General features: G+C 36.5%; 1 protein-coding gene across 3 annotated transcripts; it reads right to left on the reverse strand.

The window, feature by feature from the left end:
- Window positions 1-78: 78 nt before the first annotated feature.
- Window positions 79-18,340, reverse strand: LOC123879100 (repetitive organellar protein-like). 3 transcript variants are annotated; one of them, XM_045926637.1, is made up of 14 exons: window positions 18,124-18,340; window positions 17,601-17,883; window positions 15,022-15,096; window positions 14,343-14,707; window positions 13,464-13,614; window positions 12,766-12,819; window positions 11,708-12,124; window positions 11,238-11,341; window positions 10,963-11,026; window positions 9,700-9,787; window positions 8,372-8,850; window positions 7,522-7,674; window positions 4,122-4,493; window positions 79-3,605 (listed from the first exon to the last, which is right to left on the reverse strand). In XM_045926637.1, exons 2-14 carry the CDS (start codon window positions 17,867-17,869, stop codon window positions 287-289), a joined length of 5,910 nt encoding a protein of 1,969 aa, XP_045782593.1. In that variant the 5' UTR covers window positions 17,870-17,883; window positions 18,124-18,340; the 3' UTR covers window positions 79-286. The 3 variants fall into 3 exon arrangements, with proteins under 3 accessions (XP_045782593.1, XP_045782591.1, XP_045782594.1); XM_045926635.1 differs by lacking the exon at window positions 10,963-11,026 and having other exon boundaries at window positions 11,174-11,341; XM_045926638.1 differs by lacking the exons at window positions 10,963-11,026; window positions 11,708-12,124 and having other exon boundaries at window positions 11,174-11,341.
- Window positions 18,341-18,626: the final 286 nt, after the last annotated feature.

Consider the following 18,626-nt stretch of genomic DNA (forward strand, 5'->3'; position numbering starts at 1 on the left):
AATACGACAAAGTAGGCTTATGGTATTCTAATTCCGACAATGGCAGTGTCATCTTCACAGGATTACATAAAAATCTTTACTTGAAAGGGTGCAGTTTAAGAAATTAGTCAAAATAATGAGTTTAACATGAGTTACTCACAAATTAGTCCATACTGTAACTAATTTCTTAAACTGGGCCCTTTCAAGTGAAGATTTCAAAGCTCGAATTCTATCAGCGTTTTGGTGATCTATAAAATCTCGTACTAAGCATACAGAACTTAAGATTTCTATTTTCGACAACTATAATTTAGCATCCTATAGTGAACTGTGCGATATCGTACCCTACGAATAACGAAAAATTATTATCACAAACATATTCGAAAGAATTGCTATCCATTTCCACACGTACAATTAACAAATTATTTTTATAATATTTCTCGGAAATTATCTTCCAATTTCTACTTTTTATACCCTGATTATAAACTTCTAGTAATTCTAAGAACTTTTTCGCGTTTTTATTAAAACTGATGGCTTTAACTTTTAGTTTATGGTTGTTTATGGCACTTTTATAGTCTATGACACTATGATCTGGTAGAATGTTTCTCAGCCAAACACTAGTTCCTTTATTATGACAACTATAGATTATTCCTTTGTTTAAAATTCCATGATATTTAAGCAAAGGTAGAAATTCCGTTTCGGAATCCATGTTTTCTATTGCATTTTGTATTTTCCTTTGAATCACTTCTGTTTCAAGAATATTTGATTCGATTAGGACTATATCATGACAAGTTTTATCTATTTCTTTATTTCTATTATTCAAATCTTTTATCTGAGTTTCATTTGCATGTTTTGAATCATTACCTGTGTCTAATTTAGAATTAATTTCATCTATTTTGTGAACTTTTTTTAGTAATTCAGTTTTGAATCCACTTTCAGGCGCTAAATTTTCTTTATTATCTTCTCTGACTTGAAAGACATCTAATTTAGAATTAGTTTCATCTATTTTATGAGATTCTTGTAATAATTCTTCTTCAAATTCACTTTTAAGTCTTGAATTTTCGGTATAGTCCATCCCTACTTGAATAACGGCTAATTTAGAATTAATTTCATCTATTAAATGCGATTCTTCTAGTAACCCTATTTTAAATTCACTTTCAAGTGTCGGAATTTCTTCATAATTTTCTTCTACTCGTAATTCGTCTGATTTAGAATCAGTTTCATCTATTTTGTCAGATTCTTCTAATAATTCTACTTTAAATTCATTTTCAAGTGGTAAATTTTCTTTATAACCTGCTCCTAATTTTGAATTAGCATCTATTATTATTTCATCTATTTTGTGAGATTCTTCTGGTAAACCTATTTTAAATTCACTTTCAAGTGTCGCAATTTCTTCATAGTTTTCACTTACTCGTAATCCGTCTGATTTAGAACTAGTTTCATCTATTTTGTGAGATTCTTCTGGTAATTCCAGTCCAAATTCCCTTTCAAGTGTTGAATTTTCTTTACTATCTGTTCCTGTATGGATTATGTCTAATTTAGAATTAATTTCCTTGGTTTTCTCAGAGTCTTCTGAATCTACTGTGCGACTTATAAGTCTTAAATCTTCTATATTGTCATCATTTATTGAAGTTATACAGAATTTATGTTTCACTTCAACTGCTTCATAGGATTCATCTAATTCTGTTGCCTCATATTTACGTTTACGACTCAAATTTTCATTACAATTAGTCTTTATTATTGACATTTCCAATTTTGTTTCAATTTCTACTTCTTTGAGTTCTTTTCTAGTTTCATCTCTTTCGAATTCGTTTGTGCGTTTTATATCTTTGATGTTATTTGCTTCCATTTCATTCTTTTCTTTCATGGAATGTGTTTCCTCGTTATGAAGAGACTCTTTTGGCTCATTTTTACTTTTAAGTGTTGAATCCTCTTCATAATTTGAGTCCACTTGGATTATATCTAAGTTGGAATTCGCTTCATCAGTCTGAAGCGTTTCAGAAGAGTTATCTGTCTCGCAGTCACTCAAACAGTCTTCATTCTGTCTTATTACTTGCATAATTTCGTCGGTATCAAACGATTCTTCTGACCCGTAGTCACTTAATTCTTCTTTCTCTATTTCTACTATATCTAATTCAGAATGTTTTCTATCAACCGGATGCGATTCTTTTGATCCGATTTCAGTTTTACTATCTTTAGTATTAGTAAGAACTTCATTTAAACTTGTAGCATTCAAATTTTCACTGCTATTTCCATCTATTAGTATTATGTCTGATTTGGTATGCGTTTTGATTTGGTTCGATATTTCTGATTCAATCTCATTTATAGTGGCTTTTATATCATTAAAAGCTTCGAAGGCTTGCTTATCAACTTTGATTGATTCTAGTTGAATCATTTCTATTTTTGAATGGTTTTTAACTTCTTGGTGCGATTCTGATACAATTATAACATCACTATTTTGACTATCACTGCAAACGTCAGGAACATATTTGGATTTCAAATCTTCACTGTTATTTGCTTTAACTTGTATAGTGTCTGATTGGGAAGATTTGTCTCCGGTTTGATGCGATTCTTTTGATTCTACATCATCTGTACTACCTCTTATACCATCGCTAACTTCATATTCATCGATAAGTTTTAAATTTTGACTAACATTTTCTATTTGTTTTTCATCGAATTGGGATTGTTTTTCAACGTCTTCATTCAATATTTCTGATTCAATCGAATCATTTGTATCAGCTTTACAACAATTTTTAGTTTTATCTGTAGTTGTACTTATATTTAATTCAGCATGAATCACTTTTACTCCAATGCTTTTATTGATCTCAACATTTGTTACTTGATCGTTGTTGTAACTAGAATTTTTAATTTCCACTAATGTTGTTATGTCGTCACATATTAAGAACTTTTCACTACGGTCATACCATTTTCTCATATTATCAGTTATTTTACAAGGAATATCTAGTTTATCATTTAATTTTGACGACTCAATATATTTTGAGTTGTCATTTATATTAAAATCGTTATTTTCATGATCGTTGGGAATTGTATCTGTGTTATTATTATTATTATTGTAAGTTAACAAGTTGATCGTTACTTGTATCAAATCGATATCGATTCTTCTAAAATCATTATTATCACCTGTATTCATATCTTTAGCGTACAAGGGAAACCATTTGAATTTCTCACTAGCTTTTGCCATTATATCTTCACTACTGTTGACTGTAGAGTTATTAAGTTTTGTACCATTACATTCATTTCTTACATTTCTTTTTCGCATGTTTTCTTGTATTACTTTATCATCAACTGCAGAGTAGTGTATTGAATCAATAGATGGATGTGAAGCTGTGCTGTCTGGTTTACTTATATCATTAGTAATTATCAAACGTTCACGTATTTTATCTGTATTATCTGTATTATTGGCTGTAGCTTTATTTGTATTTATATCAGCGTCTGTATTTTGTTTATTAGCTTCTTTATTACTAGCTTTGATAGTTTCTGGTTTTCTTTGGTTATTTGCATCATCTGCATTTGGTACTGTAGTATCAATACATCTTTTTATAATATTTTTTATTACTTCAGTGTTGATAGCAGGTTTCCGGCAGTTCAACTTGCGCAGGAGGATTGACCTGTAAATGAACGTAAAATTACTCATTTCTGTGGGTCATGTTCTCTTCCATTGTTTACACGCAGCGAGTTTATCATCATCTTAGACTTACATAAACGAACCAGTTAATGACTTTATGTTCGCAATATTTACCATCCATTAGTGACTCAGAAAATATGAGAGAGAGAGAGAGAGAGAGGGAGAGAGAGGGAGGGAGAGAGAGAGAGACCATAGTACAAGAAGTAACTTTTTTTTTTAATTTTCAAGGCGGCCTTTTGAAATTTGTCTCTACCTGTTACGGTTCATGAGATACAGCCCGCTGACAGACAGACAGACAGCAGAGGTTTAGTAACAGGGCCCTGTTGGCACTGAGAACCCTCAAATTCAAATTCAAATTCAAAATATTTTTATTCAATTACAATTTTTCAAGTACTTTTGAATCGTCAAAAGCATCCAACCACTGGTTTGGAATGCCTTTCCTAGCGAAAACTAAATTAATAAAAAAATCAAAAATTTGAAAAATTTAAAAAAAAATCACCTGGTTGGCTTAGCGTAGAACTGCACATCCAAAAAGCATGCATTATTGACTTGTAATATTTTATCCGACAATTCTTTTACCGGCTTATAAGGAATTGCAACTTTATTATTAACACAAGAGCAAATCGTCTCCACAACATCACAGCACTTTTCCGTCAAAGCCGCATCAAAATCGATCCACCTTTCGGAATCTTCACTTATCAAAAACTCCAATACTGTTGAGCAAATGTGAATTTCGAATTCACTTTTTGTCATTTTTTTTTCGAGATTGACATTTTCTTGCAAATCTTGCGTCTCTTTCGAAAGTGTTGGCCATCTCATTCTGTCGGTTGTATTTACTACGAAGTCTATTTTTTTTGTTATTGTTAGTTCCCTGAAACAATAAAAACACTAGTGCTTCTGAAACTTCAATCAGGGGTTTAATGAAACCCCTGATAATGGCATAGTATGGCATATTATTGTAAATTGTACATTTGAAAAGAGCAACCGCCGAGTTTCTTGCTGGTTCTTCTCGGTAGGAACAGCATTCCGAACCAGTGGTAGATTATTTTGACGATTCAAAAGCACTTGTAAAAGTTTAATTGAATAAAAATAATTTGAATTTTGAATTTTGAATTTTTGAAACTGCCATACCCCTAGCAGGTTAGCCCACTTCCATCTTAAACTGCATCATCACTTACCACCAGATGAGGTTGCAGTTAAGGACTAAGGTGAGATTTATAAAGCGCACTTTGACTTTGCTCAGACTTAAGATTGAGTTAAAACGAGACAGATTTATGTGAGAGATATAGCTCTGTCTCGTTTTAACTCTGGCTTAAGTCTGAGTGCGGTTTATAGATCTCACCCTTACTGTTATCAAAATGTTTTTTTAACAACTTCTTTTAACAATGTGGCAGATTTTTTCATTCCTATGCAAGTTAACACTTGATTGCAATCTCACTTGGTGGTAAGTGATGATGCAGTTTATAATGGAAGCCGGCTAAATTGAAAGGGGTATTAGTTTCTTTATACCGAACTGCTAAATTGTTTGGCGGGACAGTTTTGCCAGTATGGTAGTAACTAGCCACGGCCGAAGCCCTCTCACAACAGCAGACCAGAGACAATTATTTGGAAACTAGCTGATGCCCGCAGCTTCGCCCGCGTAGATTTAGTGTCTGAAATCCCGTGGGAACTTTTGATTTTCCAGGACAAAAGTAGCCTATCCGTAATAGCCCGTCCCCGGGATGAATTGAAAAAAATTTACGCAAATCGTTTCAGAAATCTCAGAGATTTCGGTGTACATAGGTAGAAAAACACAACTTCCTTTTTGAAAGTCGGTTAAAAAAGTAGCCTATGTTACGCCCTGGTCAATCCTCTACTTGTCTGTGAAAACCTAGAATTTAAGGAACAACATGTATAATTTAAATGTGTAACTCTGTGGGCGGTACTTTAGTAAATAAATAAATAAAAACCCCGTCAAAATCGGTCCATCCGTTCCGAAGATTAGCCTTTTCAAACAAACAGACAGACAGACAGACAGACAAAAATTTTAAAAACGTGTGATTCAGTGTTGGTGTAGTTCAAATAACCATATGAGCTTAATATGAGGTGGTTATTTCGAAATTACAGACAGACACTCCAATTTTATTTATTAGTATAGATTACGAATTCCCAAATTGCCCTTACCGGGAATTTAACCAGTGACCTCCCACAAGACTATACCGCCTACCACTGCGCGCACGAGGTCGACTCATTTGATGTCTGTTCATAATTACGGGTCTGCCTGTTTATTTTCGTAATTACGGGTTTCTGTATCATCATACCCTGAAATACGGGGTAACCCGTTAAATACGGGGTAACCCGTTAAATACGGGGTAACCCGTTAAATACGGGGTAACCCGTTAAATACGGGGTAACCAGTTAAATACGGGGTATCTGGCAACCCTGCTTAGAGTACAACTAGTGGGCGTCTTCCAACGCTATCCAGTGCGAGGTCGCCATTCCAGCAGCTTGGGACCCCAAAATCTATCGGTTTATCGATCTATGTCCTGCCCATTGCCACTTCAGCTTTGCGACCCATTGAGCCATATCTATACTAATAAATAAAATTGGAGTGTCTGTCTGTAATTTCGAAATAACTACCGCATATTAAGGTCATATGGTTATTTGAACGTTACTATAACTGAATCACACGTTTTTAAAATTTTTGTCTGTCTGTCTGTCTGTCTGTCTGTTTGAAAAGGCTAATCTTGGGTACGGCTGAACCGATTTTGACGGGATTTTCACAGACAAGTAGAGAATTGACCAGGGAGTAACATAGGCTACTTTTTTAACCGACTTTCAAAAAGGGAGTTGTGTTTTTCTACCTATGTACACCGAAATCTCCGAGATTTCTGAACCGATTTGCGTCATTTCTTTTTTAATCGATAGAGGGAACTTTGCGACATTGTTTCATAAAAAATTTGGAGTCCAACTCCTCAATCCTGATGCTGCAGGGGATCTGACCAATCCACGCGGGCGAAACTGCGGGCATCAGCTAGTCAAGAAATAAAGTGCCGTATTAGCCAAGCCAAAATCATGTTCCACAAGATGTCCAAGATCCTCTGAAAAACCAAATTACAGCTTCAGCTGGAAGCCGCCTTGTAAAGTGCTGTCTGGTCCACCCTCTTGTATGGTTGTGAAACTTGGGTTCTCAAAAAGGAAGCAACTAACCGCCTACAAGCTTTCGAAATGTGGATCTACAGGAAAATGCTCAAGATAACCTGGAACAGTTTTACACCGAACACCAAGGTAATGGAATTGGTCCACAAAGAGAGAGAACTCATGTCCACCATCATGCCCGCTTTCCTTGGGCATTTACAGAGAGGAGGACAATTCTCATTCCCAAGATTAGTTTTGGAAGGGAGAATTGCAGGCAAAAGAGCTCAAGGTCGCCAAAGACGCAAATGGTTGGACGATATAAGGGGGGTGGACAGTGCTTAGTTACCCGAAGTTGAAAGAGGCGGCTTTTAATAGAGAAGCGGATGATGATCGCCAAACTTCGTGTCGAAGAAGGCACGCGATGATGATGATGAGCCATATCGGTTACTCTGGGTCTCCTACATCATCATCATCATCATCATCAGCCTGTGGACGTCTACTGTTGGACATAGGCCTTCCCTATAGAGCGCCACCACACCCGGTCCTCAGCCTTCCTCATCCAGCCACTTCCCGCCAGCCGCTTTATATCGTCGGTCCATCGTGCTGGAGGGCGTCCCACACTACGCTTGCTTAAACGCGGTCTCCACTCAAGGACTTTCCGGCTCCAACGGCCATCGCCTCTACGACAGGCATGGCCTGCCCACTGCCACTTCAGCTTGCTAATAGTTTGGGCTATGTCAGTGACCTTGGTTCTCCTACGGACCTCCTCATTTCCGACTCACCTCTGATCTGAAGAAACCATCATATCTAAGGTCAAGTGGGGTTCCGTGTCCATAACTGACGCGATTTCCTTCAGGATTTCATTCTCATGCTCTGTCAGGGTGATACTAGTATGTTTCCTTTTATTCAGAACGCATATGATGTTGTCGTAACATCTGCAATTTTAATAATATGGTCTACATATTTTATGTATGAAGACCGGCCAAGTGCGAGTCAGACTCGCGCACCGAGGGTTCCGTACTCAGGTATTTTTTACAACATTTTGCACGATAAATCAAAAACTATTAAATAAACTATAATATATTCATAAAAATAAATAAATATCTGTTTTAAAATGTACAGATAAACCCTTTCATATGATACCGCATTTGGTATAGTTATCTTGCTTCGAAAATTGAAAATACGAATAGTTCATGAACACATTTTAATTTTCTTTTCGGCGTACGGAACCCTAAAAAACACACTGAATAATTCACAAGTACCATTCTTAGGTACAAAGTAATATACATAAATACACTATGTCACCAATATTTTTGATGCGTATTTCATATTTTTAACCCCCGACCCCAAAAAGAGGGGTGTTATAAGTTTGACGTGTGTATCTGTGTATCTGTCTGTGGCATCGTAGCTCCTAAACTAATGAACCGATTTCAATTTAGTTTTTTATTTTGTTTGACAGGTGACTTGATCGAGAGTGTCCTTAGCTATAATCGAAGAAAATCGGTTCAGCCGTTTGAAAGTTATCAGCTCTTTTCTAGTTTTCTTATAAAGGTTATTGTTTTGGCGGTTTTTTTTAAATTTTGAGTTATATAATATCAGTTCAGTATGGATTAATAATTAAAAAAAAAATACATTTTTTGTCTTTGGCACAACTTCACTGGATAAGTGACAGCTTGCTCCCGCCTTGCTCTGTCTTTGCTGATCAGATCCAGTATTTTATGGAGGAACTCCATCCTATCCAAGACTCGACGGTTAAGTTTGACAGGTTTTGGGGGCTCCTCTTTGATTTGTGAGGTGACAGGTTTCAATTTTTCTTCGGTTGGAGAGGTTTTGAAAGGTTTCAATCTTTCTTCAAGGGTTTTGACAGGTTTCAGTTTTTCTTCAGTTTGAGAAGTTTTGACAGGTTTCAGTCTTTCTTCAGTTTGAGGAGTGTCGACAGGGTTCAGCTTTTCTTCAGTTTGACAGGTTTGGACAGGTTTCAGTCTGTCTTCAGTTTGAGAGGTTTTGACAGGTTTCGATTTCTCTTCAACTTTTGATTTTTTGACAGGTTTGACAGGTTTTGTGGATTTTGGTTTTTCTTTCACCACGTGACCAAACCCTTTGCCGCGTACCTAGGAAAAGTATTAATTACATCATGACAAAAAATATGTTAATGAAAATCAATTAATTTGAACTTTTGATGACCTCCTGGTGCAGAGGTCAGCGCTGTGGTTTTATTAGTGGGAGGTCCCGGGTTCGATTCCCGGCATAGGTTTGGAATTTTGCATTTTCTAAATTTCTGGTCTGGTCTGGTGGGAGGCTTCGGCCGTGGCTAGTTACCACCCTACCGGCAAAGACGTGCCGCCAAGCGATTTAGCGTTCCGGTATGATGCCGTGTAGAAACCAAAGGATTATGGGTTTAATAAAAACTGCCTCCCTTACAGGTTAAACCACTTTTAATTTAGACTCCTACATCACTTACCAACGGGTGAGATTGCAGTCAAGGGCTAACTTGTATCTGAATAAAAAAACAGGGCCAAGTGCGAGTCAGACTCGCGCACCGAGTGTCCCGTACTCGGGTATTTTTCCGACATTTTGCACGATAAATCAAAAGCTACATTATGCATAAAAATTAATAAAAATCTGTTTTAGAATGTACAGGTAAAGTCCTTTCATATGATACCCCACTTGTTATAGATATCTTACTTTGAAAATTGAAACAAGCATTTTTTTTTTCTGTGATGTAATCACAAATTCACGGTTTTCGGATTTATTCCTTTACTTGTGCTATAAGACCTGACCTACCTACCTTCCAAATTTCATGATTCTAGGTCAACGGGAAGTACCCTATAGGTTTTCTTGACAGACACGACGGACGGACGGACAGACAGACATTCAACAAAGTGATCCTATAAGGGTTCCGTTTTTCCTTTTGAGGTATGGAAGCCTAAAAATATACTATAATTTGGGCTAATACTCACAATATCGAGTGCCGGTATGATAGGCTCGACGATGCCATCGCCCCGCGGCCCTAGGGCTCCGCCCTGCCACCCCATCAAGCGCATCATTCTGAAATCAATAATATTTTACAGTCGTCTTTAATTAACTAAATTAAAAAAAAAACCGGCCAAGTCCGAGTCAGACTCGAACACTGAGGGTTTCGTACTCGGGTATTTTTTCCAACATTTTGCACGATAAATCAAAAACTATTATACATAAAAATCAATAAAAATCTGTTTTAGAATGTACAGGTAAAGCCCTTTCATATAATACCCCACTTGGTATAGTTATCTTACTTTGAAAATTTAAACATATTTTAATATTTTTTTTAATGATGTAACCACAAATTCGCTGTTCTCAGATTTATTCTTGTACTTGTGCTATAAGAACTACCTACCTGCCAAATTTCATGATTCTAGGTCAACGGGAAGTACCCTGTAGGTTTCTTGACAGACACGACGGACAGACAGACAACAAAGTGATCCTATAAGGGTTACGTTTTCTTTTTGAGGTGCGGAGAACCCTAAAAACAGCACTAAAACTCGACTACTACCCGCGAACTGTCTAAATATGACTATCCAAAGTAAAGAGTGACGTCAGAGTTACATAACTCATAGCCTTGTCGCTTTCCAGTGGAGTGGACATGGCTACCAAAAGTATATCTTTCCTCGGACCTAGAGACCTACTTGTAGAACCAACAGACCTACCTATAGGACTAACAGACCTATCTGTAAGACCAACAGACCTATCTGTAGGACCTAGAGATTAGAGACCTATATGTAAAGACATCCAAAGTAAAGAGTGACATCAGAGTTACATACCTCATAGCCTTGTCGCTTTCCAGTGGAGTGGACATGGCCACCAGAAGTCTATCTTTCCTTGGACCTAGAGACCTATTTGTAGGACCTACAGACCTACCTATAGGACTAACAGACCTATCTGTAAGACCAACAGACCTATCTGTAGGACCTAGAGATTAGAGACCTATATGTAAAGACATCCAAAGTAAAGAGTGACATCAGAGTTACATACCTCATAGCCTTGTCGCTTTCCAGTGGAGTGGACATGGCTACCAGAAGTCTATCTTTCCTTGGACCTAGAGACCTATTTGTAGAACCTACAGACCTACCTATAGGACTAACAGACCTATCTGTAAGACCAACAGACCTATCTGTAGGACCTAGAGATTAGAGAACTATATGTAAATGACATCCAAAGTAAAGAGTGACGTAAGAGTTACATACCTCATAGCCTTGTCGCTTTCCAGTGGAGTGGACATGGCTACCAAAAGTCTATCTTTCCTCGGACCTAGGGACTTATTTGTAGGACCAACAGACCTACCTATAGGACTAACAGACCTATCTGTAGGACCAATAGACCTATCTGTAGGACCTAGAGAATAGAGACCTATATGTAAAGACATCCAAAGTAAAGAGTGACATCAGAGTTACATACCTCATAGCCTTGTCGCTTTCCAGTGGAGTGGACATGGCTACCAAAAGTCTATCTTTCCTTGGACCTAGGGACCTATTTGTAGGACCTACAGACCTATCTGTAGGACCTAGAGACCTTGCTCGAATTTTGCTTATGGTCGGTTTGTCAATTTTTTTCACTGCTGGTATTCTGTAAGCAATATTTTTTGTTAGTATTTTTAGGATTTGGTATCCCCAGAAATAAAAGGAATCCTTATAGGATCACTTTGTTGTCTATCGGTCTGTCTGTCAATACTCGTCAACTGAATCAAAACCTATTTATTATTATAATATCTTAAACTGAAAACTTTCAAGTAAAGATTTTTATGTAATCCTGTGAAGATGATACTGCCACTGTCGCAATTGAAAATGCCTTATGCCTATGTTGTCGTATTAGTTTAAAAAATGTGAAAAACCAAATTAAATTTGAATTTCGCGGGCAGGCCGGTCGCTTCCACCTTAAGGTGAATGAATTTGAGGATGAAGACGCGAGCCAAAGCTAGTGTTAGATACTTACATCTTTGCTCCATTTTTCGGCAAAGCAATTTCTTCTATTTCATGCTTCAAAAGATCTTTATTCAAGACTACAAGTTTGTCTGTGATTTGTAAATTTTTTGCAAAATTGTCTTCAGTGTCTGAATTTGCAGACAATTTTTCTTTTACATTTTCTTTCAACATAGACAGTTTCCCTTCTATATTTGTTGCATTTATAGACGATGTTCCTTCTCCATTTTCTGCATCCATAGACAATTTTATTTCTTTTTTTTTCTCTATATCGCCTTTCGTAGTATTCTCGTTGGATATTGTGATAATATTTGAATTACTATTTACTGAAGTTTGACTTGATATAGGTTTCGGAATATTTTCTTTACTAAATGGAGCTACACTTGGAATATTTTCAATGTTGACTTGGGGTGTCACAATGTTTTCTTGCCTGTAATATAATAATAGTACATTACAATAATGGTATTAATTCTGAACACAAGTAAATTTTAGAGTATTGGCATCCTCTTTTTACTAATGTAATATGAAAAGGACAGACACAGTTTGACAGTTTTTTTTTAAAGTGACTGTTATCAAAAAAATTGCAAATCTGTCCAGAAACCTCGAAAAAAGCGGTGTACATACATTCAAAAGTTTAAAACTAAAGGCAGACTGCGATCGTCTTAATAAACGCTGAAATATTATAGTAAAATTGTTTTTCTGTCACTTGGTATATTTTAATGTGGTAGTACATTTATATTTATGTACTCAGAATTTTCTCAAAAAAAATATTTTAGAGACCCCTACTTTTTTCATGTAACATCCGTTATGTCAATTTTTTGGTACAAAATGTAGCCTATGTCACCCGCACTTTTACGACGAATCGATTGACACCTCATTCATCAAAATCGATCCAGTAGTTTAGGCGCTACGGTGGAACACACAGAATCTGGATACAAACACACACATATACATACATACATAGACTGCTAAAATCCTTCCTTTTGGCTTTGCCGCAGTCGGGTAAAAAGAACGGGTCAAATTGAGAACCACCTCCTTTTTGGAAGTAGGTTAAAAATAGAATGTACTTACGATTCGTTCGCATTACTTCTTGTATATCTTGGTACTTTCATGAATGTCACCTCTCTGAAATATATAAAATAAAAACTGGTCAAGTGCGAGTCGGACTCCCATACGAAGGGTTCCGTACCATCGTACAAGATATTTTAACTAATATTATAAAGGCGAAAGTTTGTGTGTATGTGTGTGTGTGTGTGTGTGTTTTTTTGTGTTTGTTACTCCTTCACGCAAAAACCACTGGACGGATTTGACTGAAATTCGGAATAGAGATAGATAATATCCTGGATTAGCACATAAGCTACTTTTTATCCCGGAAAACCAAAGAGTTCCCACGGGATTTCGAAAAACCTAAATCCACGAAGTCGCGGGCGTCAGGCTTGTATTTTAATATTTTTGTGTGCAACACAGCAAGTTAATGACAACAGTGCCATCTATATGTGATTTAGTAAATTAATTTTTTCGTGAACTCATTTAATTTTTTTTGTGATGTAACCACAAATTCACGAATTTTTTCCTTAACTTGTGCTATAAGACCCACCTATCTTCCAAATTTCGTCATTCTAGGTCAACGGGAAGTACCCTATGGGTTTTGTTGACAGACACGACGGACAGACGGATGGCCAGACAGACAGACAGACAACAAAGTGATCCTATAAGGGTTCCGTTTTTCCTTTTGAAGTACGGAATCCTAAAAAACAACAAGTCCTTACCTTTTTTTAGTGTGAACATTATATTTGGCAGCGTAGACCTCCAGCTTGCATGCCTTGTCAAACTCTTTGAAGAATTCACACATTTTGTCCAGCAGCTCATTGCAAGCTGGAGACAGTATGTCCCGGAAAGATATACGCTTGTTGAAGATACCTAAAAGAAATTTAAAAAAAAAAAAAAAAAATTTAGGTTTTTTTTTACTAACTCGTGTCTAACATTGAATAATAACCACTAAGCTCATTTTCAGAATTATGTTGATACTAGCTGATGCCCGCAACTTCGTCCGCGTGGATTTACGTTTAACAAAATCCCGCGAGAACTCTTTGATTTCCTGGGAAAAAAAGTAGGTAGCCTATGTGTTAATTTAGAACCTCAATAGCTCAACGGTTGAGGAGCGGACTGAATTCCGAAAGGTCAGTTCAGTCCCCTCCTGTTGCATTATTGTCGTACCCACACCTAGCACAAGCTTTAAACTTAGTTGGAGGGGAAAGGGGAATGTTAGTCATCATTGACATGGCTAATATTCTTTTAAAAAAAACCAAGTATAATCTATCTCCATTCCAAATTTCAGCCAAATCCGTCCAGTAGTTTTTGCGTGATTGAGTAACAAACATCCAAACATCCACTTTCACATTTATAATATTAGTAGGATGTCAATCAGTCAGTTTTACTTTTTTTGGTATTGTTAGATGTAAGTAACAATCTTTACTCTCCAAAAAATGAAAAAAAAAAAAATGCCGAAACTTGATTCCGAAAATCGGTCACCCATCCAACTACCGACTAGACTTAACATTGCTTACCCAGCGCAAACAACTGACATGCGTCGCAATTAGGCCATACACCCTGCAGATATTTAAAAAAATAAAAACAAAAATACCCACCTAAAAAATTCTCCAAAAATTTTGCCTCGACAGGTGCTAAATCCGAAAATATGATACTTGCTTCTTCTTTCTTTAGCAGAAAATCCAAAATGTGCTGCAAAGTCTTCCTTAACAATACAGGAGATATAGATTCAATGATCTTATGCTTGCTTATCAAAAATTTTTCACTTTTGGTTTTCTTTCTTATGGCTATAGTATTTGTTTTTTTGGGTTGTGTGCCTACTGGATAGTGTACCGGTGATTCCGGTTGGGATTGGTTGGATTCCAGGTGGGATTGGCTGGATTCCAGTTGGGATTGGCTGGATTCCAGTTGGGATTGACTGGATTCCGATTCACTATCGCTGCTTTGGCAATCTGGAATTTCACTGGAAGAAATATTGAATTTATCATTAGTATTTTTTTTATTCAGATACAAGTTAGCCCTTGACTGCAATGTCATCTGGTGATAAGTGATCATGCAGTGTCTAAGATAGAGGCGGGCTTACCGGAACGCTGAATGGCGGCACGGCTTTGCCCGTAGGGCGGTAACTAGCACTCTACTATGACACCCTGTAGAAAACAAAGCCCGCTTTCATCTTAGACTGCATTATCACTTACCACCAGGTGAGATTGCAGTCAAGGGCTAACTTGTATCTGAATAAATAAATAAAAAATATAACATCAGAAATCAGAATATTACTTAGCCCGTTCTAAATTCTCTTGTGTATCTGGTTCTTGATTTTCTTTCTTTGGGATTTTTTCTATCACTAAATACCTGAAACGTGAATAACAAAACTCATATTAGAATCTCTACTATTAGAAAATCGTAACAGTTCAGTTTGTACTTCAATCACACCACAACTGAGCAATGCATTGGCATGATTATTCACATGAAAATAGTTAAGTAGTTGGGCTACTTTTTATCTCAGAAAATCAAAGAGTTCCCATGGGATTTCACAAAATCTAAATCCACTCAGACAGTCACAGGCATCAGCTAGTCAAAATAGATAAAATTTTCAAAAGAAAAATAAAACCGACTTCAAAAACCAAAAACACTAAAAAGTAGAAAATAATTTTTGTTTAGCTACACATGTAATGTACCTAGGTATGAAGTCGAGCGAGCATATTAAAACAAAATTAGAAATCCAAGAGTGAAGCTCGCCCGACTTCATACCTAGGTACATTACATGTGTAGCTAAACAAAAATTATTTTCTACTTTTTAGTGTTTTTGGTTTTTGAAGTCGGTTTTATTTTTCTTTTGAAAATTTTTTATTTCACAATTTTTAGTGGCCCCACTGTACTATAATATGCTATGCCCAGTTAAAACCCTACTGTTTACTAAGCTATTACAGTGATCGCGAGCAATTTGCTCTTATCCATTGAGGAGTTCTGTTCTCCATCTCCGAAGATATTCATCAGATCTTCACCAAATTTATATGGGACCACCTGCACAGTATACCCTTTCAAACAAAAAAAAAAAAATCCAAATCGGTCCAGGGGTCTTTGAGTAATCGGGGAACATACATAAAAAATAAAAAAAAAAATAAAAAAAAAGATCCCAACGAATTGAGAACCTCCTCCTTTTTTGGAAGTCGGTTAAAAAGGAAAAAGGCAGGGCCTTAGCTTGGCAAACGACGGGTCTGCCCGCAATATTCAAATTTTATTTGGTTTTTCGCAATTTGTAAACTAATAAGACAAAGTAGGCTTATGGCACTTTAATTGCGCCAATAGCAGTATCATCCTCACAGGTTTATATAAAAATCTTTACTTGAAAGGGTCCAGTTTAAGAAATTAGCTCTAGTATCGACTAATTTGTCAGTTATAGTCGATACTAGAGCAAATTTCTTAAACTGGACCCTTTCAAGTAAAGATTTTTATATAAACCTGTGAGGATGATACTGCCATTGTCGCAAATAGAATGCCATAAGCCTACTTTGTCTTATTAGTTTACAAATTGCGAAAAACCAAACAAAATTTGAATTTCACAGGCAACCCGCCACATCCACAATCAATTAATGTACATGAAAGCAAATAAATAAATGAAAATATGAAAGTTGACTGATTGACTGATCTATCAACAGGCAGTTCTAACTACTGAACAGATCTAGCTGAAGTTAGGCATACAGATAGCTATTGTGACATAGACACCTACTTAGAAAGGATTTTTGAAAATGAAGCCCTAAGAGGTCAAATAGGGGTTTGAAAGTATAGTTTATGCAGAAAAAGTAACAGGCTTAAGTTAGAGGGAAAGATGACTGACTGACTGATCAACACACAGCCCAAACTACTGGACAGATCGAGCTGAAATTTGGCATACAGATAGCTATTGTTACATAGACACCTGCTTAGAAAGGATTTTTGAAAATGAAGCCCTAAGAGGTCAAATAGGGGTTTGAAAGTATAGTTTATGCAGACAGAGTAACAGGCTTAAGTTAGAGGGAAAGGTGACTGACTGACTGATCAACACACAGCCCAAACTACTGGACAGATCGAGCTGAAATTTGGCATGCACATAGCTATTGTAACCTGCTTAGAAAGTATTTTCGAAAATGAAGCCTTAGGGCTCCCCCCCCCCCTTAGACGGGTAAAATAGAGGTTTGAAATTTTTAACCCCTGACCTAAAAAGAAGGGTGTTACAAGTTTGACGTGTGTATCTGTCTATGGCATCATAGCTCCTAAACTAATTAACAGATTTTAATTTAGTTTTTTTTGTTTGAAAGGTGGCTTGATCGAGAGTGTTCTTAGCTATAATCCAAGAAAATCGGTTCAGCCGTTTGAAAGTCATCAGCTCTTTTCTAGTTACTGTAACCTTCACTTGTCGGGGGTGTTATAAATTTTTAATTCACACTTGTATAATCAATAATGATGAAGTAATAGGCTTAAGTTAGAGGGAAAAGCGACTGACTGACTGATTTATCAAGACACAGCCCAACTTCAACAGATTTGCCTGCAATTTGGTATGCAGATAGCTGTTATGACGCAGACATCCGCTTATAATTAGCTTCATAGCCTCAATAGCTCAATGGTTATAGGAACGGACTGAAATCCGAAAAGTCGGCGGTTCAATCATCCCTCGTTGCACTATTGTCATACCCACTCCTAGCACAAGCTTTACACTTAGTTGGAGGGGAAAGGGGAATGTTAGTCATGATTAAAATGACTAATACTCTTTTTTTTAAAATAAATGAAGGATTTTTTTTTTTTAAATGTGTTTGAAATTCTTGTACTCATGGGTATAAACTTTTGGAGAATTAAAATAGCGTGGATTTAATACTAACCCCTTTGTACCATCCGCAGATTTGTTAACAAAAACCTTATATCGATATTTCGAGCTGAAAATCCGCATCGTTTCCCAAACAGGCGCATACATCGACCTAACTCCCAACCCAACTTCGTGTTTGCGTTGCCATATCAGATTGTGCAAATACTCCATATGGTTTACTGGCATTTCTGGGTACTCCATAATCATTTGGGTGTCATCCTTCAAGTATCTTAGTGTGGTGTAAACCCATTGAACTTTAAATGATTGGGGAATTTCGTCATCCATTTTTTCTTAAAAGTCTGTAAAAGATCAATTTTTAAAGGACACTGCACTTATTTTAATAAATAGATAGGTAAGTATTTACTTATATTTGATTAGGAAAAATCTTCATTAACATAGGTAAGTAGGAAATAGGTATACTATATTGAAATGATGGTGAATACTGAATATCACAAGTTGTTTTTATCGCCGGTTACTATTTCGGTTTACTATTTATTTACCCACATTTTGTGGCGCTAGATAAAAAGCTGCTAGTTTACCTTTATTATATTTGGAAATGTTTCTCTTCCTCGGTTCTAAGAAATTACCTATATTATGTACTAAATGCGATTTTTGTTCTAGTTAGTCAATTTAATAGAAAGAATTCAAATTCCCCTTTCGGTTCGTTGTTGTTCGCAAACTCAACCAACCAAAGACAATTTTGTAATTTTTGTTGTGGCTATTGTGGCTGTCAGTAATTTAAATCAAAGCAGAATAGGTACATAGTCTAATTATTAGGACTTCGTCTGTGTTGGTGTTAGCTGGCGGGCGTGCTCTGCCTTTTTGGAGTGTTTTTTTTTTGTTAAAACTGACTGGAAAGCGCTCTAAGGGGGTGCCGTGCGTATGTCGGCGAGCGCCGGCAGACGGGGTCCATACTTGTATACAAATAACTATAAACTTGACATTGGCTAAACTTTGTAAAGCCAAACAAGAGAGGAAAAAAAAAAATAGTCTAATTATTGTAGAGTAACCAACTCAGATAGTCGGTGCAACAAACATAGTT

The sequence above is a fragment of the Maniola jurtina genome, chromosome 27, assembly GCF_905333055.1.
Source record: "Maniola jurtina chromosome 27, ilManJurt1.1, whole genome shotgun sequence".
In the NCBI taxonomy this organism is placed as follows: domain Eukaryota; kingdom Metazoa; phylum Arthropoda; class Insecta; order Lepidoptera; family Nymphalidae; genus Maniola; species Maniola jurtina.

Coding starts and splice junctions, on each gene's coding strand:
- LOC123879100 (XM_045926637.1), bottom strand. CDS start 17,869: ATGGATGACGAAATTCCCCAATCATTTAAAGTTCAATGGGTTTACACC. Junction 9,788..10,962: donor GAAAGCGACAAGGCTATGAG/GTATGTAACTCT, acceptor TATTGATTTCAG/AATGATGCGCTTGATGGGGT. Junction 4,494..7,521: donor ATGGTTTCTTCAGATCAGAG/GTGAGTCGGAAA, acceptor TTATTGTTTCAG/GGAACTAACAATAACAAAAA.